The 24696-nt window shown below is 39.5% G+C and overlaps 1 protein-coding gene across 2 annotated transcripts in view; it reads right to left on the bottom strand.

Moving 5' to 3' along the window:
* txndc11 (thioredoxin domain containing 11) overlaps nt 1–24696 on the bottom strand; it is a 76281-nt gene that overhangs the window by 47308 nt on the left and 4277 nt on the right. Inside the window, exons 1-4 of one of the 2 annotated variants that reach the window (XM_073060316.1) lie at nt 12029–12210; nt 11258–11474; nt 8668–8765; nt 7588–7717 (exon numbers count right to left, since the gene is read on the bottom strand). In XM_073060316.1, the coding sequence (XP_072916417.1) occupies nt 7588–7717; nt 8668–8765; nt 11258–11395 (366 nt within the window). In that variant the 5' untranslated portion in view covers nt 11396–11474; nt 12029–12210. Of the gene's footprint in view, nt 1–7587; nt 7718–8667; nt 8766–11257; nt 11475–12028; nt 12211–24696 lie in introns of those variants that run through there. The other variant, XM_073060315.1, reaches the window with a different exon arrangement.

Genomic DNA, 24696 nt, shown 5'->3' with positions numbered 1-24696 from the left:
GGCTGAGGGGTAGTAACTGTTCTTGAACCTGGTGGTGCGAGAAGGCACCTGTACCTTCTAACCAATGGCTGCAGCTAGAGAAAAGCATGGCCTTGGTGGTGAGCATCTTTGTGATGGATGCTGCTTTTCTACAACAACATTTCACATAGATGTGCTCAAAGGTTCGGAAGGTTTTACCCATGATGCACTAGGCCAAATCCACTACTTTTTTTTTTAAACAGTATTTTCTGCTCAAAGGCATTGGTGTTCCCGTACCAGGCTGTAATACAGCCAGACAGCACACTTTCCACCACACATCTACAGAAGTTTGCCAAGATTTTTGATGACATGCCGCATCTCCACAGACTCCTGAGGAAGTAGAGGCACTATTGAACTTTCTTTGCAATTACATTTATATGATGGGTCCAGGACAGGTCCTCTGAGATAGTGACAACCAGGAATTTAAAGTTACTGACCCTCTCCACCTCTGATCCTCCGATGATTACTGGCTCATGGACCTCTGGTTTCCTTCTCCTGAAGTCTATAATCTGTTCCTTGGTCTTATTGACATTGAGCAAGAGGTTGTCGTTATTACACCACTGAGCCAAATTTTTCAATTTCCCTCTTGTATGCTGATTCATCACCACCTTTGATACGGCCCACAACAGTGGTGTCATTAAATATGGTGTTGGAGCTGTACTTAGTCACATAGTCATTGGTGTAAAGTGAGTAGAGCAGGGGGCTAAGCACACATCCCTGTGGTGCTGCTGTGCTGATGGGAGATTGTAGAGGAGATGTTTTTGCCAATTCGAACCAACTGGGGTCTACAAGTGAGAAAATCCAGGAACCAACTGTACAAGGGGATATTGTGGCCCAGGTCTTTAGTTTACGGATCAGTTTTGAGAAAATTATGGTGTCAAATGCCGAGCTGTGTCGATAAAGAACATCGTGATGTATGCAACTTCGTGCCCAGATGCTCCACAGTTGTGTGAAGAGCCAACAAGATAGCAACAGGTTTACAGAAGATGCTTCGGTAGGCAAATTGGAGGGAATCCAAGTCACCACTCAGACAGAAGTTGATATGCTTCAACACTCATTATTAAGGAGCAGAAGGAATCACCAACATCAACATGAAATTTCCTTACTCAATTAGTATTAAGACTATAGTGACAGCGCAACTGGAATATTGTGTGCAGTGATATGTTCAAGCTAGAGGGGTGCAGAAAAGATTCACAAGGATGTTACTGGCACGACTTAAGTTATAAAAGTAGACTGAATAGGTTGCCACCATCTGGCAGCCAAAGGGTTACCTTACAGATATTTATAAGATCATGAGGAGAAAAAATAAGGTGGGTGGTCACAGTCTTTTTCCCCTAGGGTAGAGGAGTATAAAACTCCAAGGGCATAGGTATAAGGTGAGAGGGGAACAATTTAAAGGGACCAGAGGGGCAAGTTCCCCTAACACCCACCCCCCACCCCTATACACAGAGTAGGTGTGTGGAATGCACTTTGAGGAAGTGGTAGAGGTCGATAAAATTATGATGTTTAAACGACATTTAGATACTGCAAGCACATGGACAGGAAAGGTTTAGAGGGATATGTGCCAAATTCCAGAAACAGGGCTAGTTCAGGAAGGCACCTTGGCTATCATAGACAAATTGGGCTGAAGAGGTGTTTCCATGTTGTATAACTCTAATGAGTATGTGCCAACTCCAAAAGATGATATAATTTACTTTAGTAACAGAGCAACAATTGAACTATAGTTAAATTGAACACTATTTAACTACCAAATCTGCTACTTCAATCAGCCACTTCATTGTTATTTGGCAAAAGGCAAATCTACGAGTCCTGTCCAAAATCTTCAACTTCCTGAAAGGAAACCACTGTTTCCTAATAGGAGAAATTCAATTGCTTTGGGCATTCCAATTGCTTTATTCTGACACATCTCATTTTCTATGGCTTGTGGAATCCCTACTTCTTCCTCGTCATTGCCTTTACCAGCTCTACTGGCAACATCTCGCTGACAGCCAACAGTGATGCACCTCAAAAATGTGTGCTTAACTCACTGCTCTACTCTATACCCACGATCGTGTGGCTAGGCACAGCTCAAATAGCATCTAGAAGTATGCTGACAACACAACTAACGTTGGCAGAGTTTCAGATGGCAATGACAGGAGCGAGATAGATCAGCTGGTTCAGTGAAATCGCAGCAACAACCCACTCAACATCAGTCAGAGCAAGTAACTGACTGTGGACTTCAGAAAGGGGAAGGCGAGGAAACACACACCAGTCCTCAATGAAGGATCAGAAATGGAAAGGGTGAGCAGTTACAAGTTCCTAGGTGTCAACATCTCTGAGGATCCATCCTGAGTCCAACATATTGATGCAATTACAAAGAAGGCATAATAGCAGCTATATTTCATTAGGAGTTTAAGGAGAATTGGTATATCCCAAAGCCACTTGCAAATTTCTACAGATGTACTGTGGAGAGTATTCTAACTGGTTGTATCACTGTCTGGTATGAAGGGGTCACTGCACAGGATCAGAAAAACTACAGAAAGTTGTAAACTTTACCTCTCCAGGACACCTTCAAAAGTTGATGTCTCAAAAAGGAGTATGCATCAGTAAAGACCTCCATCACTCAGGATGTGCCCCCTTCTCACTGCTACCATCAAGGGGGTGATACAAGACCCTGAAGTCACACACTCAACATTTCAGAAACAGCTTTCTCTCCGCCATCAGATTTCTGAATCTACAATGAAGACATGAACTCCTCAGTATTCCCCCCCTCTTTTTGCACTACTTTTTTAAAATACAATGTAATTTATAGTTTTTATTATCTATTGCAATGCATTACTGCCGCAAAACAACAAACTTGACGACATATGCCATTGATATTAAATATGATACAAATGCCAACTAGTCCACATGAGCACAATACTGATTGCTATACTACATACAAGTTACTGGATGTTATACCTTCATACAAAATAAACCTGGCTGGGTTTCTCTCTCTGGGTAGTTATTTCATTCAAGCCTGCTGAGAATACAAGCTTGCAAACACAATTCACAAAGATTAATCAAAGAACAAAACAATGACACAAGGTAAGCCCCCAAAAGCACCAGTCATTTCTGGCTTGTCCAATATGTATATATTACAACATATTTCATATTGGAGAAATGAGAGAAAACATTTCAGGCTGGTTTAGAAATGTAAAGTCTCAACTAATTCAAAAGCAGGGGTTCCCAACCGTGGGTCCACGGACCTCTCAGTTAATGGTCAGGGTCCATGGCACTAAAAAAGGTTGGGAACCCCTGTTCTAAAGGGTACACAGGCTGGGTCTTTGTTCTTCTGAAAAGGGTTTTGCTGTGATGGATTAGATACCAGAAGAATGCTCGTACCTATGGGAGTAAAAAAACAGAAGCTTGCGATACAAGATAGTTGCCAAGAGATCAAACAATATACTAGAGACTACATGGAACTCCTTCCCAGATATAAGCAACTTACACAAGCATATTGAAGAGCAGCGCACATAATAGAATGAGAAAAGGAATGGGTGCTTATTCTTTAAGACCCAAACAAGAAGAGTGCAGCACAAATCCTGGCATGGTCTTGCTGAGCCAGACAACTAGTTTCTGTGCTGCACCTTACACACAAGTCTTTTCTTGGGCTTACTTCCTACATTTATGTTAAGATAGCTACTGTTAAATTCATATTTAACACAAATTTCAATGAAACCTTTGCCCCTCTGGTTAAATTATTAAAGTATTGTTTCTGCCTTGCTCAGTGTTGTATTCATTACTTCATGTTTCTTTCACTGTCCAGTCCTACAAATTAAAGATACAGAATTTGGTTCATCTATTCAGACCAAATACAAAGCAGATTAATTAACATTCAACACTGAAGTAGCAAGTGAAAAACACTCAGTCACTAGCTAAGCTTTTGTCACAAACACCGAAATCTTAATGAGTACCTTAGCAGCACTTAATTGTATTTAATTAGTAGCACCAGCTAAAAAATTAATATTCAATAACCTCTAATGTACAACTGCAACAGTTTCCTTGAAAGACACATTAACTAGAAGGACATAAAGACAAGCGATTCAGCAGATGCTGGAAATCCAGAGCAACTCACACAAAATGCTGTAGGAACTCAGCAGGTCAAGTCCTGATGAAGGGTCTCAGCCCAAAACGTCAATTTGTTTCCAAAGATGCTGCGTGACTTGCAAACTTCAAACTGTTTATTCATTTCCATAGATGCTTGCTGAGTTCTTCCAACATTTCATATGTTTAACCAGAGAAATCTTTCTAGATCAAGAACAAACCCAATCCTAATATAGATACCCTGTCAGTTAATATCCAGCATCACAAACAGACACCAGAATGTGTAGAGTGCTAAATCACATATTAGTGCTGGTGAAAGCCCTTGAATAATAGACAATGGTGATGAGTTTGTCTGTAAAGGGAATGATTAAAACTTCTTCTATGCCTTTATTCTAAATCAGACTGTTTTCTGATGAGCATAATCTTAAATCAGTTTTCTATAACCAAGTCCAATGCTGTTAATTACAGATTCTATGGTAAAAAGGGACAAAAATTGGGTTAACATAATTAAAGGAGCATCATTAAGGCAACTAAATACATGTTCAAAGGGCCTATGATTATCTGTTTGGAACATTGGCCAAAGTTACCAAGAGGTGAAACACAGGGTTTTTATTTTTTTAAATTTAAATCAAATTTATCTAAAACTACAACCAGGTCTTCAGTAACTATGTGCCTACAGAATACAAGAGGAAAACTGCCTAACTTCTGGAATTTAAATTCAACTTTTCATGGAGTGGAGGGGGTGGGGGAGGGAGGTCATTATCCCAGCTATTAAATCTAGCATGTCATGCAGAAAATGCAGAACAATTACTCTATTTTAGCTTGCAATGCACAAGTCATTAATAGACATCCATCCATATTGCATTCAGATCAATTAGTAATCAATCAATTCATTCAGAAAATGAACTGCTCTACTGGAACATTACAAGTTTATGAACAAACAAAAACAGGAAAATCACTATTTTATAAGTCTAGTTTTATCCTGGTAATAGATTAATGTTTTGATGCTTGTTTGATCTCCCTCTTGTGGTCTGTAGGAAAATAGTTTCAATTGAAGTACGCTGTCCCAGATACATGCATGAAGGTGCAAAACTGGAACAGTTAAGTAAGTTTTACAATTTTACAAGCGTATAATAAACATCTATTCAGCAATATGTCAGAGGCAAAGGGAAATTCACCATGAGAAATTACTTTTAACAGAAGGTAAACAGATATCCAACTTTATGTATTAGGCTTAATTTCCACTAGAAGTACAATATAAGAATCCAGACACTCAATCTTCCAAGGTTCAAACCTTGCACTAATGTGATATGAATCCATACTTGGGTGGCAGGGTGGAGATACATCTCTACCAAAGAAGTGGTAAGGTGCTCCTTTCCTGTTAGCCCACAGGTCACCTTGGGCAAGGTGTGGCACCTGCTTAGCCCCCCAATCAATGTCACAAGAAGCCATGTGAGCAGGTGGCGGATGGTCATATGAGCAGTTGGTATATATCACAAGTCCTGGTTACGCGATCACGGATGCCAGCCAGGCAATCTCTGAAGAGCATTGATAATGGCTGGGGCCAGCTGTCTTGTAAAGACACTGCCCAGAAGGCAGCAATGGCAAACCACTTCTGTAGTGTTCTTTGCCAAGAACAACCATGGTTATGAAGCCATGATTACCCATTTCACATGACAGGGCACATATCGAACAAATTAACTTGCAAGAACTGGAGGGGAAACTATTTCAAATTGCTGAATGCACTGGCAAGTAATTTCAGAAATACTGATGCTTAATATATGCAAAATTGTACTCTAATTAAAATGTACAGGTTCTATAAAGTTTCCACATAGTAATGTAGTAAATGTAATCCTGTTATTTAACAGGGGGAAAGAGAGCAAGGAGAAACTCTCTGCAGACTAGTTTAGCCCATTATCAGTAGTAGGGAAAATGCCAGAACCTACCCTTGGAAAAAAACAAATTCGGCAAGTGAACATGGATTTACAAAAGGGAAATCAAACCTGTTAGAATACTTTGAAGTTGAGTAGACAAAGATGCATGTGAACTTCCAGAAGGGATTTTAAAAATCGCTGCAACATAAGTTTACAAAACTAGGGAGCATGCTATTGCAAATAAAGGTACTTCAGTGGACTGAGGATTGGTTAACGGGTGGAAAACAATAGGAATAAATGAGCCATATTGCAGTTTACAAAGTTGTGGATACTAGACTGCTGAAATGATTAGTGCAGGAGACCTATTCATATTAATGACTTGCTAGTGACACAGAACTAGGCAGCTGTGTGGGCAGCTAGAGGATATAGGAAGGTATGAAAAGCTTGTCAAATGGCCAAATAAATAGCAAGGTCATAAAGGATGCAAAATAAATGTGGAAAAATGTCAGGTCATCCACCTTGGTAGAGAAGTGGAAAAGCAGATTTCAAATGGTGAGAAATTGTAACATGCTGGTGTTCAGAGACCTGTATTTCCACAAATCATAGAACAAGTGATTACAAAAGGGTAATGGCATGTTGATCTTTACTGCAAGTGGAACTGAGTGCAAGAATTACGACATCTTACTGCGACTATACAAGGTCATAGTGATACTACACATGGAATACAGTGCGTAGGTCTTGTTCCCCATTTATGGGAAGATAAACTTATGGTAGAATGTAAAGATTTCTGCTTTGAGAGATTAAACTGCTCCTAGAGTTTAAGAGGTGATCTTAAAGAAACATACAAAATTCTAACAATACATGCTAGGATGCTGCTTCTGCTGATTGACATGTCTGGAACAGGATGTCACACACTCATAAGACCCTATGTCTAAATGATCTTATTAAGGCCAAAGATTATGGAGAGAAGGCAAGAGAATGGGTTTGAGGGAGATAATAAATCAGCCATTATGGAAGGGTGGAGCAGACTCAATGGACTGGATGACCTAGTCCTGCTCATATGTCTTATTATCTTATAGTTGACATTTTGGACTAAGGTGAGAAGGCAGTTCCTCACCCAATGTGAGCTGATTGTGATGTAAAAGTTAGCAGCCAGCTGGGTTTTTCTACATAAAAGTGTCTCTGTCCTAAATCACAAATGAAAAGCAATGTACAAAGTCATTCCATAAAAACAAACACCAAATTTCAAACACAAAATTATAAAACCATTTTGAAGCTAAAACATCCCCAATGGAAAGACTCATTTATTATTTTAATAAGCAAGATTTCATATTATTGTTGCCAGATAAAACAGCATCAGTAAAATAAAATTACATTTCTCCTAACATTACGGCATTGGAAGACTGCAAGGTAGACATTCAAAGCTCTTTTGATCACTAATAAAACCCTAAACATGCATTTGACTTAACATTAGTAACTGTAGATCTGCAGTGGCATCCTAGTTCAAGAAATCTACAGAATCAAGAAAAACGTTTTTAGTATGCATCAATCACTATTAATGATACATTAGCAAGTAGCATACAGAATGGAGATTCCTCACTCCACCTTGCATACAAATAAAAGTGCCTACCTCATAGTGGGAAAGGAAGTCCAGCAAACCTGAATGAGTTGGGATATACTGAAGTGGGCTCATAACTCTTTGAATGAAGTTATGAATATAAGCAGCTGTAAGAGGTCCCCTGTACTCAATAGGGCCAAACCTAAAAGGAAAAAAAGTGAGTTTCCCTTAACTGTGATATGAAATCTTTGTTTTCAATAATATGCTGTCAACTTATCTTAAAAATTGTAGCACCATCCCCAGAATAATTTTTTTTCAATTACTTAAAGGATGAGGGCATCATTATCAAGAGCCCATCTCTAATTTCCCTTGAGATGGTGGAGTATCTGCTCTCATTCTACTGATCATCCTGGAATTACATCATTTGACCTGTACATTACCTTATACAAAGTCATCAGTTCCTTTGAGTTGGGAGTTTATAGAGTTTTAGCACCATCTTTCCCAACAGGAAAGCTGGCTTAAAAAAAGAGACCAAAGTGCATGCAGATACTCTGAATTCTGTAATACTGTAGTAAGGCCTTCATACTCAATCCCCAACGGAAACAAACAAAAATAAAAATGGAGTCCAATATACAACTTTCTACCGCCAATAAAAATAATAACACAATATATTTTAAAAGGACAACAGGCTTAACATTAGTACCTACTCATGTTATTTATGAGGTGTAAATTTTATAAAAATACCATTATAAATAGACTAAGTCTTATAATTGCAATCTAATAGTTTAAGTTCTGATGTTAAATGGGGAATTATCTGGCAGCTATTTTGCCTTCCATCAGGTGGAAGTATAAATAGCTTCTGAAAATTGCTGAGCCACGGCTCATGAGGTTAACAAAGTTGCCCAATACACCAGAAAATATTAACAGTTTGACACAAGAACGCTTGCACTTCTCAATTTATATACTTCCAAATTCACTGTATAATCTATCCACTAAATCATTCTTTAATACACTAACACTGGCAAAGGAATAAAGATACATTGCTCAACCCCAATTGACCTGATAGTTAGACAATACAGTGACGGGTCTACTACAGTCACGCATCAGCCAGAGCAAGTTAGGACTGCGACTAATCAGGAAATTGCTTCTTACCTCCTCTGATATAAATGAATCACTGGATAATAGAAGAGGTTCATTTGCTTCCTGCATTTCCCCTGATGCCACCAGCAGTTTACAGCCAGGAACAGCACCTAGAACACAGAACAACATCAGTCCTATTCCAAGCTCAATATCCTCCACATCGACAGGTGGAGGGCCACTGCCACTCTCTACATCAGCTTTAGTCCAAATGCACAACTTCATGTTCCAACCAGTCACTTAGTGGCTAAAAAAAAAGTATGGTGCAGAACTGATCAGAATAAGCTTTATTATCACTGACATTTGTCATGAAATCCGGTGTTCCGAAGTTCTATTGCCAATGAAATACTTCTGTAATACCATCACAGATGCAAAAGATTCATTTGCCACATTCTGCACACAAACTCTTACACAAGGGCATCTAATACAGATGATCAGATTGTTGGATTTGGGATGATGGTTGATAAATACTCCCCAGGATACAGTAGATTACTGCTCTGTCTTTCAACCTGACAATGCAACGGGATTTTTTTGCATCATCCTGAAAAATACAGAGCTGATATCCCTGACCTCCAACATCAACAGCGACGTTTGGTGTTCAACTCTCAAGGATGAAACCTGAATTTAGAAGACCTCTGAGATGATTACATTAACAACAGGGAGTTAGCTAATACCATAAAAGTAGCACTTAAGGCATACCCAAACTTCCTGAGATGATTGCAAGTAACAAGGAGAGATCGCGATGGGTGGGAGAGAGGGGGAAAGGGAATTGGCAGTGAAACAATTTTTTTAAAAATCTGTCAAAAGAGCAATTGATAAAGTATTGCCAGAATAGATTTCCTTCAGCATTTCCCTGGAGCACTGAACTGAAACTTAAGACTACCATGCTTGGCACATTGTTTAAAATTACATATGTTAACCTTATCGAGAGAACCAATTCACTGGATATTAGTACATATAGTTATGTAGGCAAGCATGATGAGTGTGGAGCAGGAGGGTTAGCAGCAATTAGCACAGTTGTATTATTAATATTTATTATTTACTTCAATTTAATTTCTGACATTTGAAAAATATTAGGAGGAATATTTGGCATCCCAAGAATAAGTTTATTGTCATTCTTTAGAATACAGAAGGTGAATGATCAGAATTAAAACACAATTTTCAGGGCCTGTGTTAAAAAGCATGCAAGTTCAGCGGCCTTCCTGCTCAGTTTCAAAATCTGAGAAGTAAGCCAATGTTTTCTGCAAGGCGTAACCAGCAGACTGCAAGACATTCAGACAAGGGGGGAAATGAAGATCACAGCAACCAAGTAGCCGCAAAAGATCTTTACAGGATGTGAATGCGTAACGTATACGATATTTAAATTTCAGGTAGCATTAAAACGAGCAAGAAAATGATCCATTAAGACAATTCTTCAATTGTGTTTTACTAGACTTGACATCTCAGTAGAGCAGAGCAAAAACCATTTTTTATATGCAATTAAACTTTGCATCAAGCAAATCACACTTTACCTACTAGAAACATGAACAAGTATATTTATAGTTTAGCCATCAATATTGCTCAATTCTTAGTGCACAGAAGAATTCAAGCAGCTCTGAACAGATGTTGGGGATCCCTAGTGTTACTTTTAAATTATTATTTTGATTACTATTATTTTTGAATACCTCCGGCTGAAATTTCTAAACCCTGTACCAATAGGGTGACATTTGAAACTGATAAGTACATAAACAGTATTTCCACAGTCTGCCTGCTAAACATTTAAGGGTTTGATGTAAAGAAGGATTTTTAATAATCCAATCAACTAGCATAATATAGTTAAAAATTCTACATAGCAGTAAAATAACAAGGATGTTATGAAGCAGACAGAACAATTCAATTCAACTGAACTTTGCTGGTGTTTATGCCACATGATTAAATTATATTGGCATAATCTCCTACTCCCCCATCATTGCTGGGGTTGACGCATTATGCGTCAACCACAGCATAAATATTTCAAAGTGCTTCACAGGAAACTACCACAGTCACAGAGACATGATACACACAAACAGTTGACTGAAAGCTTAGCCAGTCTGGTTTTAAAGATTGTCTTAAGAAGACAGACAAAGAATTTATGGCAAGACAAGGCAGCCAAAAATGAAGTGATTTAATAGACTTATAACTCACAGATATCAGAGCTGAGAGAGAATGCCTAAACAAAATGTGGAAGAAACAATACATCTACACAGAATTTGCTAACGGATGTTAATCTTAAAACAGAAATTTATTAGAAACGGTGATCATGAAACTTTTTGTAAAAACTCAACACTAACCAACATCCTTTGGAACAAAGAAATCTACTTTCAATTCTATCATTAATGGTGTTCCTATATCTGCAACAAATTGATCGATCTTTACCTTCCTGCAAAAATGACCCTGCAAACGAAGGACCAAACTATTAACAATAACCACTTACAGTGCAGTGATGACAGTCACCACCTCAAGGGATTTTGGGAATGGGTGTTAAATGTTGATTTTGCCCATGAAGCTTGCACCCTATGGGGAATTGATCGCTTTGTTGGTACAAAGAAAATGCTGCAATGATAAAGCTAAGAAGAGCAGGACTCACCTGTTCCTGAAGCTTTCCTGCAACCTGATCAATTTCTTCCCTGACAGAAATCGACTCTCCACACCAAGGGGCATAAAAGAGGATAACACAAACTTCAGATAAGCGACAGTGTCTCTCCACTTGGTCTAGCTGTCCCATGTAAAGGTCAATCACGGAGGAGTTGGGGGAGAGAAACCGGACAGGTGGTGGAGCTATTTTGACCACATCCTTTGCCCGACTGCCAAAACAAAAAGTACGATTACTTACCTTAACAAAAATCACAAATTATAAGGACTACAGAGCTATATAAACTAATGAAACAGTACTAGAAATCAAACAGTGCTAACATTTTTTAAAAATTACTTAATTTTGAAAAATTCTCTTTCCAATTAACACGTCTTCATGTGGTATCACCGGCCGGGTGAGGGGTGGGGTAGGAGAGAGGAGATTCATCAGAATGTTGGCTGGGATGGAGAGTTTCAGTTATGAGGACAAATTGGTGAGGTCAAATCTGTTTTTCCTGGAGTGGAGCGGATTAAGAATGGCCACGATTGAAATAAATAAAATTATGATGGGCATGATAGAGTAGACAACAGGATATTTTCCCCAGATCAGAGGTAGAAAAAACTAGAGGACACAGATTTAGAGTAAGAGGCAAGATATTAGAGGGAATTAGTAGGGATCTTTTTCACCCAGAGAACAGCAAGTATGTGGAATACAATGTCTGAGAGTGTGGTGCAAGCAGTGTCAATAATAGCATTTAATAGATGTTCAGATAAGTATGTGAATTACCTCGATTGTGAGACAAGTGGTGAAAGATGGCATTAATACTGATGATGCCCACTGATCGACATGAACACGGTCTGTTTCTTTGCTGTATGACCATTCTGAGGTCGGTCATTAAGTCCTCAGTGCACTGTGGTACTTCAACAACAGAATCATATGGCTGAAGGGAACATGAATTTGGGAACCTTGACTCTTTCACCTACAGACCAGTACCTAACTAGTTCAAGCAGCTAAAAGATTAATTCTTTTCTAGAGCAACACACACAAAATACAGCTCTTTTCCAAATGTAAAAGCCCAATCAATAACCAGGAACAATATCCCCACTTACGATAAACAGACACTGTTTTCTGCTGATTTCAATGCCATTTCAGCAGGGACCAAGAGAATTATTTTAAAAACTGAAGGAGAAATGGCCTTCAAAGTATGACTTCTGTTTCTCTCGCCAGACCTACTGTGTATTTCCAGCATCCACTGCATTTTTCAAGGACCAGGAACACGATAAATATATCGACCACACAGCAGAGGTGACCTCAGAGAAAGTGGCCTGCAGGATCTTGCCATACGGAATTTTTGTGAGCTGACATTCTCAAACACCCATTTTCTACACCCAGGGCAAACTCAACATGAATAAACACACGTCTAGGTGATTTCGGTGTCCTTTGAAGAAACAGCAATGATTGATACAAGAACAGGAAATATTGGACATACGCAGCATGAAGTTAACATTTTAGCTCTAATGAGTTTTCATTAGAACTAAAAGAGCGACAAAGTGGATGTCTTTTGGGTTGTGGAGGAGTGGGCTGAATAAAAGGGAATATCTGTGATAGGGTGGTGACCAAGAACTCAGAAGTTATGAGAAATATTGAATACTTTGCTTCCACTTATGATCACAGGTATTTCAAACTGTGCTGGGTGGAGTAAGTTGGAACCAGAGATATTTACTGAAGGAGGAAAGTGATTGATTGACTACTAACTGAATGACAGTGTGCTGACTGGATTATCAGCTCAATTAGTCTCCTTAGAGAAAATGATACAAAAACTGGAAAAGCCTCTCATCTTTGGCACACCTTGCACTTGGAACAACAAACTGCAAGCTCAGAATACACTATCTCACCATTGGACATGCCCTCTTCGTACCTGTTCTAGGAAATACCTGGAAACCTGCTCAGGGGAGGGGGTAGAAATGGAATAGCTTCCATATTCACAATCTCAGCAAATTCAGCAGGTCATTGTTATTGTTTGCAAGCTGGGACAAATCAATTTTATCCCAATGACAGACAACTTCAATTGTGTTATGGTGCCATCCAGTGGCAACAATAGGATTTGCAGAATCTAAGTGACAATATTGAAGACAACACAGCTGAGCATACAAACATCAGGAAACCAGCTCTAAAATATAACAAGATACCTAGTTTAATTTTAAGTGATGAAACTTAGAAAAAGACTTCATGAATATTCTATTGGCACAGTATGTGAAGTGAATACAAGCTGCACACCATATTAACCAAGTAATAACACACACCTATAGTCTTTTTTTCTTTGAGCCAGTTCAGACAAAAATACATCACAAATGTGTCCAAATTACTGGAAAGAAGCTAAGCCTTTCCAAAGAAGCAAAAGATATCCTATCATGAGGATTATGTTATCATATAGGGCTAACCAACCAAAGAATCAATCAACAGATGTTGGAAACCTCAAGTAAAAACAGAAAATGTGGGAACATTTGGTTAGGCAGCATCTGTGAAGAGAGAAAGAGCAAAAGTTTCAGGTCTAAGACACCTTGTAAGAACAGCTGTCTGAGCTGCTGGGTATTCTATTTTTATATCACATAGGGCGGAAAAGTTTTAAAATAAATCTAAACGCAATTAGTGTGAAAATTTGCATATCTCAATAGTTGGAACAATTAGGGAGTTTGATGCAAAAAGCAAAATTTCAGCAGTTCAGACAGCTTCAGTAGAAAGAATCAGATTTAGCTTTATGGGACCGCTTTGAAAAGAAGTTTGTGGAAAATTTATATCAGAAATTACTGTCTTGGTGATGAAACTGAAATTTGATTGCGGACACCTTTATCAAAGAATACCATTACCGCCACATGAACTAAAACTGAACAGAACCTCTACGCCAGCATGCCAGGAGGAACCTAGGGCATCTTTGCTGAAGTTTTCAAACAAGCCATGAGCCAAAGGGGAGAATCCTTTATATAAGCAATGTGGCCAAGGTATGGGTAAAGGTGGCTTTAATATGCCTAGGTCTATCCTTGACGGGAATAAACATCATAGATACATTTAACAAATCTTCAATATTCATGGTCTGACTTATTCTATTAAGCCATCCTTGTTGAGCATCAAACATTTATAAAAGTGTACAACTGAGAGCAGGCAAGCTTGGTATAAAGAAGAAACATGGTGTAAAGACCAGTTTGCACCAATCAGATTGCTACAGGTGCATTTAGTTTAAATTAGGAGGGTTTATAAAAAAAAGAAAGTCATCTCCAAACTCCTAAACTGGGGATTCAAAACCTCCCTTTGCAACTGGATTGTTGACTTCCTGATCAACAGTCCACAAGGGTGAGTAGGCAACACCTCCACAATTATTCTCGACACTGGCACCCCACAATTCTGCGTGCTCCCCATACACTCACAACTGCATGGGCAGATCTGCTTTAAATCTATTTACAAGTTTCCAGGTGATACCATAGTGGACTATATCGCAAATAACGATGTATCAGGAAGGCGATACAGAGTTTAATGACATAGCAACGACATAGTATCTAACAATAACCTTTTCCTCAACATCAGCAAGAGATGTTGTAATGAATTAACCTCCATGGACATTATGCAAAACAAGTTTTTTCACTGTACCTCAGAACATCTGAAGATTTCAAACTTATTTAAACATTAAAAGTGCTATAATAGTTAAGAAATTACTTCATTTGGCCAGTTTTTGTTGCAGAAATCACGGAATCAAAAACTGAAGATACCAGACACTCTGCAGGTTCTATTTCTCTCTTCTCAGATGCTGTCTGACTAGCTGAATGTTCTTGCAGTTCTTTTTGTTTCAGATTTCTCACATGTGCAGTTTTTTGCTTTGTATAGATTTCTACACTTCCGAAGTCTCATAGGGACCATATTATTCCTTTGGCGACTTGACTACTGCAGTCCAATTATGGAACATGAATGGGAACAAATTCTAGAGTATCTGCACTGAATAAAAAGAAGGTTTCAACTAAATAAAAGCCTTTCAAGACAGCATTGCTGGCTCATACTAAATACACCTGATAAATTCAGTTTCCTCAGGAATAAATTTGCTTTAGAGAAGATTGTTGGAATGGTCTCTGGATAGATTGACAGACTCACAATCCAGAGACCTAGGACAAAAATCCAGAGACAAAACAGTGGAATTTAAATTCAGTTAATTAAATCATCTGGAATGGAATGAGAACATTTCAGTAAGGGTAACTGCAGAACTACCAGTTTGTTGAGAAAGACAAATTTTTACTACACTAGTCAAATTTGCAAACTTCCAACTAGAGATGTCCCATAGATGAATCAAGGAATAAATGAACAGTCCTACTCAAGGAGCTTCTTACACCCAGAGTCAAATCCATTCACAATCCATGGTATGCTCCATCTCAGTGTATGGTGGCCATCAACTACAGACTGCCCCTGTACAAACAGGTTCCTTTTTTAGATACACAAAATAAAATTTACTCAAAAAGAAAATCAGTCAAAATGGTAACTGTACCTTCATATTATTGTAATAAATGACATCAAAAGCATTAAACTGAAAGGAGCAAACAATTTCTAAAAGCGGAGAGAGAAAATTAGTTCTGCTGTTGTAGGAATGAACACACGTCCATCAGACTTCTGAATTTACAATTATCAGAGCTTGCTCATAAGTTGGGATGCCCAAAGGTCAACCTGGCAATGACCTGTAAACTCCCAAGTAGTGCCAAAGACAAGAATTGCCGCAACTAGATTCAGCCAGGAATGTCGAAGGGATGACCTTACTACAACATCAAGGTAGCATTTGACAGTGTGGCATCAAGGGAAATTGCTTCAATAGTTAAGAGTTGTGCCCTGAACTATATAAAGAAAAAGGTTTAAGTTGTTGGTCACATTTCTCAACAAGAGCTCTTTAAATGCCTCAACGGCCTCCTTTTCATCACAAGTGGGTACGTTAAACATAATAATCAATTATGTAATAACAACAATCAAATGCAGAGGAGACTCAATGGCCCGTACGGTGCAATTCTGTACGGCAGCCTTATAGTGGGTGGCAGGTAGAGATACGTCTCTACCAAAGGAGTAGTAAGGCATTCCTGTGCTCCACTAGCCTGCAGGTCACCTTTGGGTAAGGTACAGCACCTGCTTTGCCCCCACTCCCCCAGATCAGGGTCACATGGAGCCATGGGTGCACGTGGTGGTTGGTTGGTTATATGAGCAGCTGTTGCATATCACGTCCTGATTATGCAACAACTGACACCAGGATAACAGACAATCTCTGAAGAATATTGATTATGGCTGGGGTCACCCATTTTGTAATGGCACTGCACAGATTAAGGCAATGGCAAACCACTTCTGTGGAAAAATTTGCCAAGAACAATCATGTTCATGAGACATGATCAACTACGTCATGCAAAACAACACAAAATGATGATGACAATTGTCTGAATTCTAGCTGCAACTGCTCAAAAGCAGTGCACATCTGAAAGCAGCAAGATCCAGACATGACACTAGTAGGATGATGACAGAGCCACAATGGCTGGAGTTTCTGGGAGCAATTCAGTAGGTGTAGGATAGATACATCCCAACCAAGTATTCTAGAGGCAGTTTTCACGCAACCATGGATGACAAGAGAAGTCAAAGCCAACATAAAAGCTAAAGAAAGGACATATAATTAAGAGTAAAAATTAGTGGGAAGTTATAGGTTTAGGATGCTTTTTAAAAATAAAATCAGAAGGCAACCAAAAAATAAAGAAAAAGATGGAATACGAAGGTAGGGTAGTTAATAATGTTGAAGAGGTTAACCAAAACTTTTCAGGTATAAGAAACACAAAAGAATCAATGGAAAACGACACCCAACCGAATGGACAAATAACTAATGTGCAAAAACAAAGAAAGAAAAAACAGAAATAATAATAAATAAGCAATAAATATCAAGAACATGAGATGAAGAAAGTGAGTCCATAGGTTGTGGGAAGAGTTCAGTGATGGGATGAGTGAAATTGAGTGAAGATATACCCTCTGCTTCAGGTACTTTATGTACTGATACTCCTATGTGTAGTGTTGCTTTATGGACATACAATCAATCTATATACAAGCTCTTCCAAGTACTTCAATTTATTTTTTATTATGGCGCTCTCTCTCATTATTTCTTGTACTGAACCTAATGGCATGGGTCCTACGACTCCTTACCTCCTTCCTGATAATAAATTTACTCCTGAACTTTTAAGTAACAATTGTGCAAGATCAGCTGTACAATGAATGTCAGCGATGCTTCATTACAAGATGAGCTCAAAGCCTTTTATACCCGCTTTGAAAGGGAGAATATGCCTTCAGCTGTGAGGATCCCTGTTGCACTCGAAGGCCAACATCAGGCTGTCTTTCAGGATGGTGAACCCTCAGAAGGTATCAGGCCCCAATGTGGTACCTGTGAAGGCTCTGAAAAATGAGTACCAACCAACTAGTGGGTGTTTTCAATCTCACACTGCTATGGTCAGATGTTCCCACCTGCTTCAAAAGGGCAACAGTTATACCAATGACCAAGTGTGAAGGGCCTTAATGACCATCTTCCAGTAGCACTCACATCTACAGTGACGAAATGCTTTGGTTGGTTATGGCTAGAATCAACTCCTACCTCAACAACGACCAGAACCCACTACAATTTGCCTATCACCACAATAGGTTGGTGATAGAAGCAATCTCAATGGCTCCTCACGTGGCCTTAGATGATCTGGACAATACAAACTCTATGTCAGGATGCTGCTTCACTGAATATAGTTCAGCTTTTAGCACCATCAGTCCTACAGTCCTGATCGAAAAACTACAAAACCTTGGTCTCTGTACCTCCCTCTGCAATTGGATGCTCAACTTCCTAAACAGAAGATCACAATCTGTGCAGATTGGTAATAACATTTCCTCGGTCAATACAGGTGCATCTCAGGGATGGGTGAGAACTACCGAATTGAATTGACCTTATTACTTGCATCCTTCATATACATGAGGAGTAAAAATCTTAGGGTACATCTCCATCTAGATGTGCAATGTATAGTAATTTATAATAAATAAGTACAACACATTAGTCAATATAACAAAAACAGTTGCATCAGCATGAATTAATCAGTCTGTTGGCCTGGTGGAAGAAGCTGTCCCAGAGCCTGTTGGTCCTGGCTTTTATGCTGCAGTACCTTTTCCCGGATGATAGCAGCTGGAACAGTTTGCGGTTGGGGTGACTCAGGTCCCCAATGATCCTTCGGGCCCTTTTTGCACACCTGTCTTTATGAATGCCCTGAATAGAGGCAGGTTCACATCTACAGATGCGCTGGGCTGTCCGCACCACTCTCTGCAGAGTCTGTGATGGAGGGAAGTACAGTTCCCATACCAGGCAGTGATGCAGCCAGTCAAGATGCTCTCAATTGTGCTCTTATAGAATGTTTTTAGGATTTGGGGCCCACACCAAACTTCAAGTGTCTTGAGGTGAAAGAGGCGCTGTTGTGCCTTTTTCACCACACAGCCAGCATGTACAAACCACGTGAGATCCTCGGTGATGTTTATATTGAGGAACTTAAAGCTGTTTACCCCTCAGCCCCAGATCCATTGATGCCAACAGGGGTTAGCCTGTCTCCATTCCTCCAGTAGACCACAACCAATTCCTTTGTTTTTGGGACACTGAGGGAGAGGTTGCTTTCTTGATACCATGGTGATTACTTCTCTGTTGGCTGCCTCACTATTATTTGAGACTAGGCCAATCTGTGGAGTGCCATCAGCAAATTTAATTAGCAGATTGGAGCTGTGGGTATACAGAGAGTAAAGGAGGGGGCTTAGTACACAGCCCTGAGGTGCACCTGTGTTGAAGGTCAGAGGGGCAGAGGTAAGGAAGCCCACTCTTACCACCTCTCTTTATACAAACGACTGTGTGGCTAGGTATAGCTCAAATGCCATCAATAAGTTTGCTGTCGATACAACCATTGCGCTCAGAATTATCAGATGCAGACAAGAGGTCCCAATATATTGATGCAGCTATAAAGAAGGCAAGACAGTGGCTATATTTCACTGGGAGTTTGAGATTTGGTCTGTCAGCTAAAACACTTGATAACTTCTATAGATGCACTGTGGAGCGCATTCTGAAAGGCTGCATCAATGTCTGGTATGGGGGAGGAGCGCTACTGCACAGGATTGAAAGAAGCTACAGAAAGTTGTAAAATTAGTCAGCTCCATCATGGGTACTCGCCTCCGTTGTATCCAAGACATTTTCAAGGATCCCCATCACCCAGGACATGCCTTCTTCTCATTGTTACCGTCAGAAAGGAGGTATAGTAGCCTGAAGGATCATAGTCAGGAATTCAGGAACAGTTTCTTCCACTCTGCCATATCCGATTTCTGAATGGATATTGAACCAATGAACACTACCTCACTTTTTCTTTTATTATTTCTGTTCTTACACTATCAATTTAACTGTTTAATATACATACCTACCGTAATTAATTTTGCATTGTATTGCTGCTAAGTAGTGTTCTAATTTACTTAAGTACATAATTTGTTACTCAGTCATGTGCAGTTTATCTGTTTTTAAACTATTTCTATGAAACATTGACTAACTGGGGCATTCGCTGAACTGGGCCAGAGTGTACTGGCCCTGACACGTCCCAATTATCAGAATCCTCTGTACATGTCCTTGATTGCGGGTAGGTTGGTGCCCATGATGAGTTGGATAGTTATGACTAGTAGTTAGTGCTGAGTCCTCTGTTTTTATGATGTGGGTGAAGTAGTAAGTTTGCAGATGACACAAAAATTGGCAGATCTGTGGAAAGCAAGAGATGTTATCAAAGGATTCAGCAAGACACAGGCCAACTGAAATGTGGGCAGAGAAATGCTAGATGGGAGTTTAATATAGATAAGCAAACGGTGATGTATTTTGGGAAGTTAAATACAAGAGGAAATTATACAGCAACAAGTCCATAGACAATAGACAATAGGTGCAGAAGTAGACCATTTGGCCCTTCGAGCCTGCACCGCCATTCTGAGATCATGGCTGATCATCTACTATCAATATCCGGTTCCTGCCTTGTCCCCATATCCCTTGATTCCCCTATCCATGAGATACCTATCTAGCTCCTTCCTGAAAGCATCCAGAGAATTGGCCTCCACTGCCTTCTGAGGCAGTGCATTCCACAACTCTCTGGGAGAAGTAGTTTTTCCTTAACTCTGTCCTAAATGACCTACCCCTTATTCTTAAACCATGCCCTCTGGTACTGGACTCTCCCAGCATCTGGAACATATTTCCTGCCTCTATCTTGTCCAATCCCTTAATAATCTTATATGTTGCAATCAGATCCCCTCTCAATCTCCTTAATTCCAGCATGTACAAGCCCAGTCTCTCTAACCTTGTGAATCTACACTGCACTTCCTCTACAGACAGGATGTCCTTCCTTAACCCTGGAGACCAAAACTGTACACAATACTCCAGGTGTGGTCTCACCAGGGCCCTGTACAAATGCAAAAGGATTTCCTTGCTCTTGTACTCAATTCCCTTTGTAATAAAGGCCAACATTCCATTAGCCTTCTTCACAGCCTGCTGCACTTGCTCATTCACCTTCAGTGACTGATGAACAAGGACTCCTAGATCTCTTTGTATTTCTCCCTTACCCAACTCTATACCGTTCAGATAATAATCTGTCTTCCTCTTCTTACTCCCAAGGTGGATAACCTCACACTTATTCACATTAAATGTCATCTGCCAAGTATCTGCCCACTCACCCAGCCTATCCAAGTCACCCTGAATTCTCCTAACATCCTCATCACATGTCACACTGCCACCCAGCTTAGTATCATCAGCAAACTTGCTGATGTTATTCTCAATGCCTTCATCTAAATCATTGATGTAAATTGTAAACAGCTGTGGTCCCAATACCGAGCCCTGTGGCACCCCACTAGTCACCACCTGCCATTCCGAGAAACACCCATTCACCGCTACCCTTTGCTTTCTATCTGCCAACCAGCTTTCTATCCATGTCAATATCTTCCCCCCAATGCCATGAGCTCTGATTTTACCCACCAATCTCCTATGTGGGACCTTATCAAATGCCTTCTGAAAATCGAGGTACACTACATCCACTGGATCTCCCCCATCTAACTTCCTGGTTACATCTTCGAAAAACTCCCAATAGATTAGTCAAGCATGATTTGCCCTTGGTAAATAGCTCCTTAAAAGTGACAACACAAGTAGATAAGAAGTAAAGACGACATAAGGCATACTTGCTTTCATCGGTCAGGGTGTTGAGTATAAAAGTGGGGAGTTATGTTGCAGCTCTGTAAAAAACTTTGGCCAGGCTACATATGGAGTACCGTGACCAGAAAAGCACACACTTGTACAGGAAGGATGTGAAGGCTTTGGAGAGGATACAAAAAGAGGCTCATCAGGATGCTGCCTAGATTACAGAATATTAGCTATAAAGAGATTGGATTAATTTCTCAGCAGCAGAAACTGAAGGATAACCTTATAGCAGAAGACTATAAAATTATGAAAGGCAAAGACAGATGCCTTGCTAAGTGCCTGGAAGACCTGCCAGGTGGAACCAGATAAAATGGCAATGTTTATGAGGCACTTAGATAGGCACATGGCCAGGAAGGGAATGAAGGGGATACAGATGTGATATCCATTGCAGGCAGATGGGATTAGTTTGGACTGGCATTACGGTCAGCACAGATTATGGGTTGAAGGGCTTGTTGGTATCTTGGGCTGCCTGATGTTCTAACCATACACATCCAATAAATGTAATTCATCCATCAACTAACATGTTTGCAATTTCTTCATTTTAATTTCTTTCTCCATTCTCAGCCCTCGCTTTGTATTAGTAATTACACAACATATTTGATATCAATCTTTTTTGTTGAAGGATTCACCACAACATTAAAGCAAGGTAACAGAATCCCATGCCCAAGCAACACTTGACACAACTTTCCACAGAGATCCCTAGAAAACAGTTTCTCAAACTTATCAGAAGTCCAACTAGCCATCAACAAAAGAATTTAACTATTAGTTTTGCAGCTATAATAGATTGTTACCTTGCATAATTATCTCAAATCTTGAAAGCCAACAACTTCACTCCTACATTAAAAATATTTATTTTCTATTGATTCATTCACAAGGACAATATCTATTTCTTTATTAAAATTAACCAGAAGGCAGTTATGTATGTATGGCATCCATTAGTCTCGCAAGACCATGGATCTGCACCTGCAAAGTCTTCTCCAGGGTGCAGGCCTGGGCAAAGAAGGCAGTTACTGTTGCTCTTATTACAGTTCAGGTGATTAAATGTAGGCTGCATGGGTAGTAATTAGGTAGCCTGTTTCTCTTCTTGTGACATATTGGGACAATCTTTGAAGAGATGCTAGCATAGGAGCCATAAAAGAACACTTTAGCTGGACGAGCAGCCAAGCCTGAAGTACATCTCAAGATGTTGGAGCTCCATAGTCTTGCCATTAATGAATTCTTGACTTTAAAGAGAATAAATCAAATTGACTCAGAGGGGGTGCAAAAAAATATTTCTGGCCCTTTTGCCACTTCTGATATTGCTTTTTTTTGGAGTGATTTAATGCACTTAGCCATTGTATGCATTAGAACTGCAGAGCTTGAATTTATGTCTTGTGGAATTAGCCACTTTTATTGCTTAGAAGTTGTCACCATATACAACCGAGTCCTGTGTTGTAGCTTTACTAATATACAACCTCAAACAGACATGTCTAGTGCCACTCCTGTCACATTCAACAGATCTCAGCGAAGGGAGTTCATCTACCTCTTTTAGTCACCTAATGCAATAATAGAAAGGAAGATGCTGGGCCATGGAGTGGAGTACAGTTCTGCTGATCCCTTGCTGCAAATCTTGGATATCCAGCTTTGAGTTTCTAGTTCAGTTCAAAATAAATCTCCTTCAACAGTGGTAATGCCATGTTATACAATGAAGGTAGACCACAGTGTGAAAGTCAAGCCATCTCTCTTAGAGCAGTTTCTAATATTCACATCATGGACAGAAACATGAGTATCAAACTTAAAAGTATGTTCACAATAGTAACTCAAATGTGATCCCGATTGACTGCATCTAATTTTATTCTTTTTCCACTATTTTACATGGTCTTACAAGTGGAAGTTAAGTGCCAACTACATTGGATAGTGCAACTCTGCACCCATACCAGGTCAGGAAGGAACAGCAGAAAATATATGGGTGGTGGGAGGTTGATGCTTTCACTGGAGCAAAGGATGGGGGGAGGAAGAGGAAGGTTGGGGTTGATGCTTTTGTTGCTGTTTGCAGGTGGGAGGTGGATCTTTGGGGTTCTCACATTTTCAATCATTCATTGTTCCCGCCACCCCCATTTTGTGGATGCCTGCGAAAAGTAAAGGTTTCAAGTTATATACATTCTCTGATATTGAATTGAACCATTGAAACTTTATCAAAATCAACGTCAAACCACCAGCTTCATGACATTTGTAGAAAGAGAGATTAACTTTGTCACATGTACATCAAAACATAGTGAAATACATCTGTTGTGTTTGTATCAAGTCAGTGAGGATTGTGCTAAGCAGCCTGCAAGTGTCTCCACAATTTCACACCAACCGTACATCTCACTAATGCTATCTGTACATTTTTGGAATGTGGGAGGATAACCAAATTCACATGCACATGCTGTTGTGCTGAGAACCTTGACTCATGTCTCCGTATAACTGTCACTGAAACAATATCCTATAACAATTATGCTGTAATAGCCAGATATTGGGTAGCAATGCCTATGGTGCACTAAAATAGAGAACACACTTATAAGGAAGTGTAATTGCTAAATGTTGAATCAAGAAAGGGAAGAGAAAAATAAATTTAGTGTGCCTAGACAACACTAGTGCAATCAAAGGATTAATTCATACTACCGGAAATATGAGACTTAAATTATGAAATTGTTTCACAAGTGCTAATGCACATTAAGCAAGCATACAAATTAACTGGGAATGCAAGGTCCCTTTGTGGAGAACAGCCTGCTGCCATACAACACGAGAAGCACAACATTGAAATTAGAGCAAGGGAATCCACTTTCAGTGGAAAGGAGGGAACGAAACTGATGACAAAAAAAACCTCACTGATCTTTTACACAAGTCCTGTTCTGAAGCAGAACAAAATTCTGCAAATTCTATAAATCAACGTTATAAATACTGTACTGTGCAAAAGTCTTAGGCATCCTACAGATTTTTTTAAAAAAAATTTTGTTTTAGATGTTTATTTTCTCTTTTGTATTAGTGTCAGTAGAAAAGAGCAAATTTTAGATTTCCAATCATTCAATTTCCAAAAGACTAAATGTTAGAGAAATTTTTGTATTTCGTTAAAAAAAAGTCACATTTAGGCCACTTATCGAATAAAAACTTGATTATTTTGTAGGTATATAGACCAGCCTATATGTGTAGTCTGAGG

The sequence above is a fragment of the Hemitrygon akajei genome, chromosome 11, assembly GCF_048418815.1.
Source record: "Hemitrygon akajei chromosome 11, sHemAka1.3, whole genome shotgun sequence".
Classification (NCBI taxonomy): domain Eukaryota; kingdom Metazoa; phylum Chordata; class Chondrichthyes; order Myliobatiformes; family Dasyatidae; genus Hemitrygon; species Hemitrygon akajei.
The sequence above is the reverse complement of the archived record's forward strand: the minus strand, read 5'-3'. Positions and strand labels throughout refer to the sequence as shown.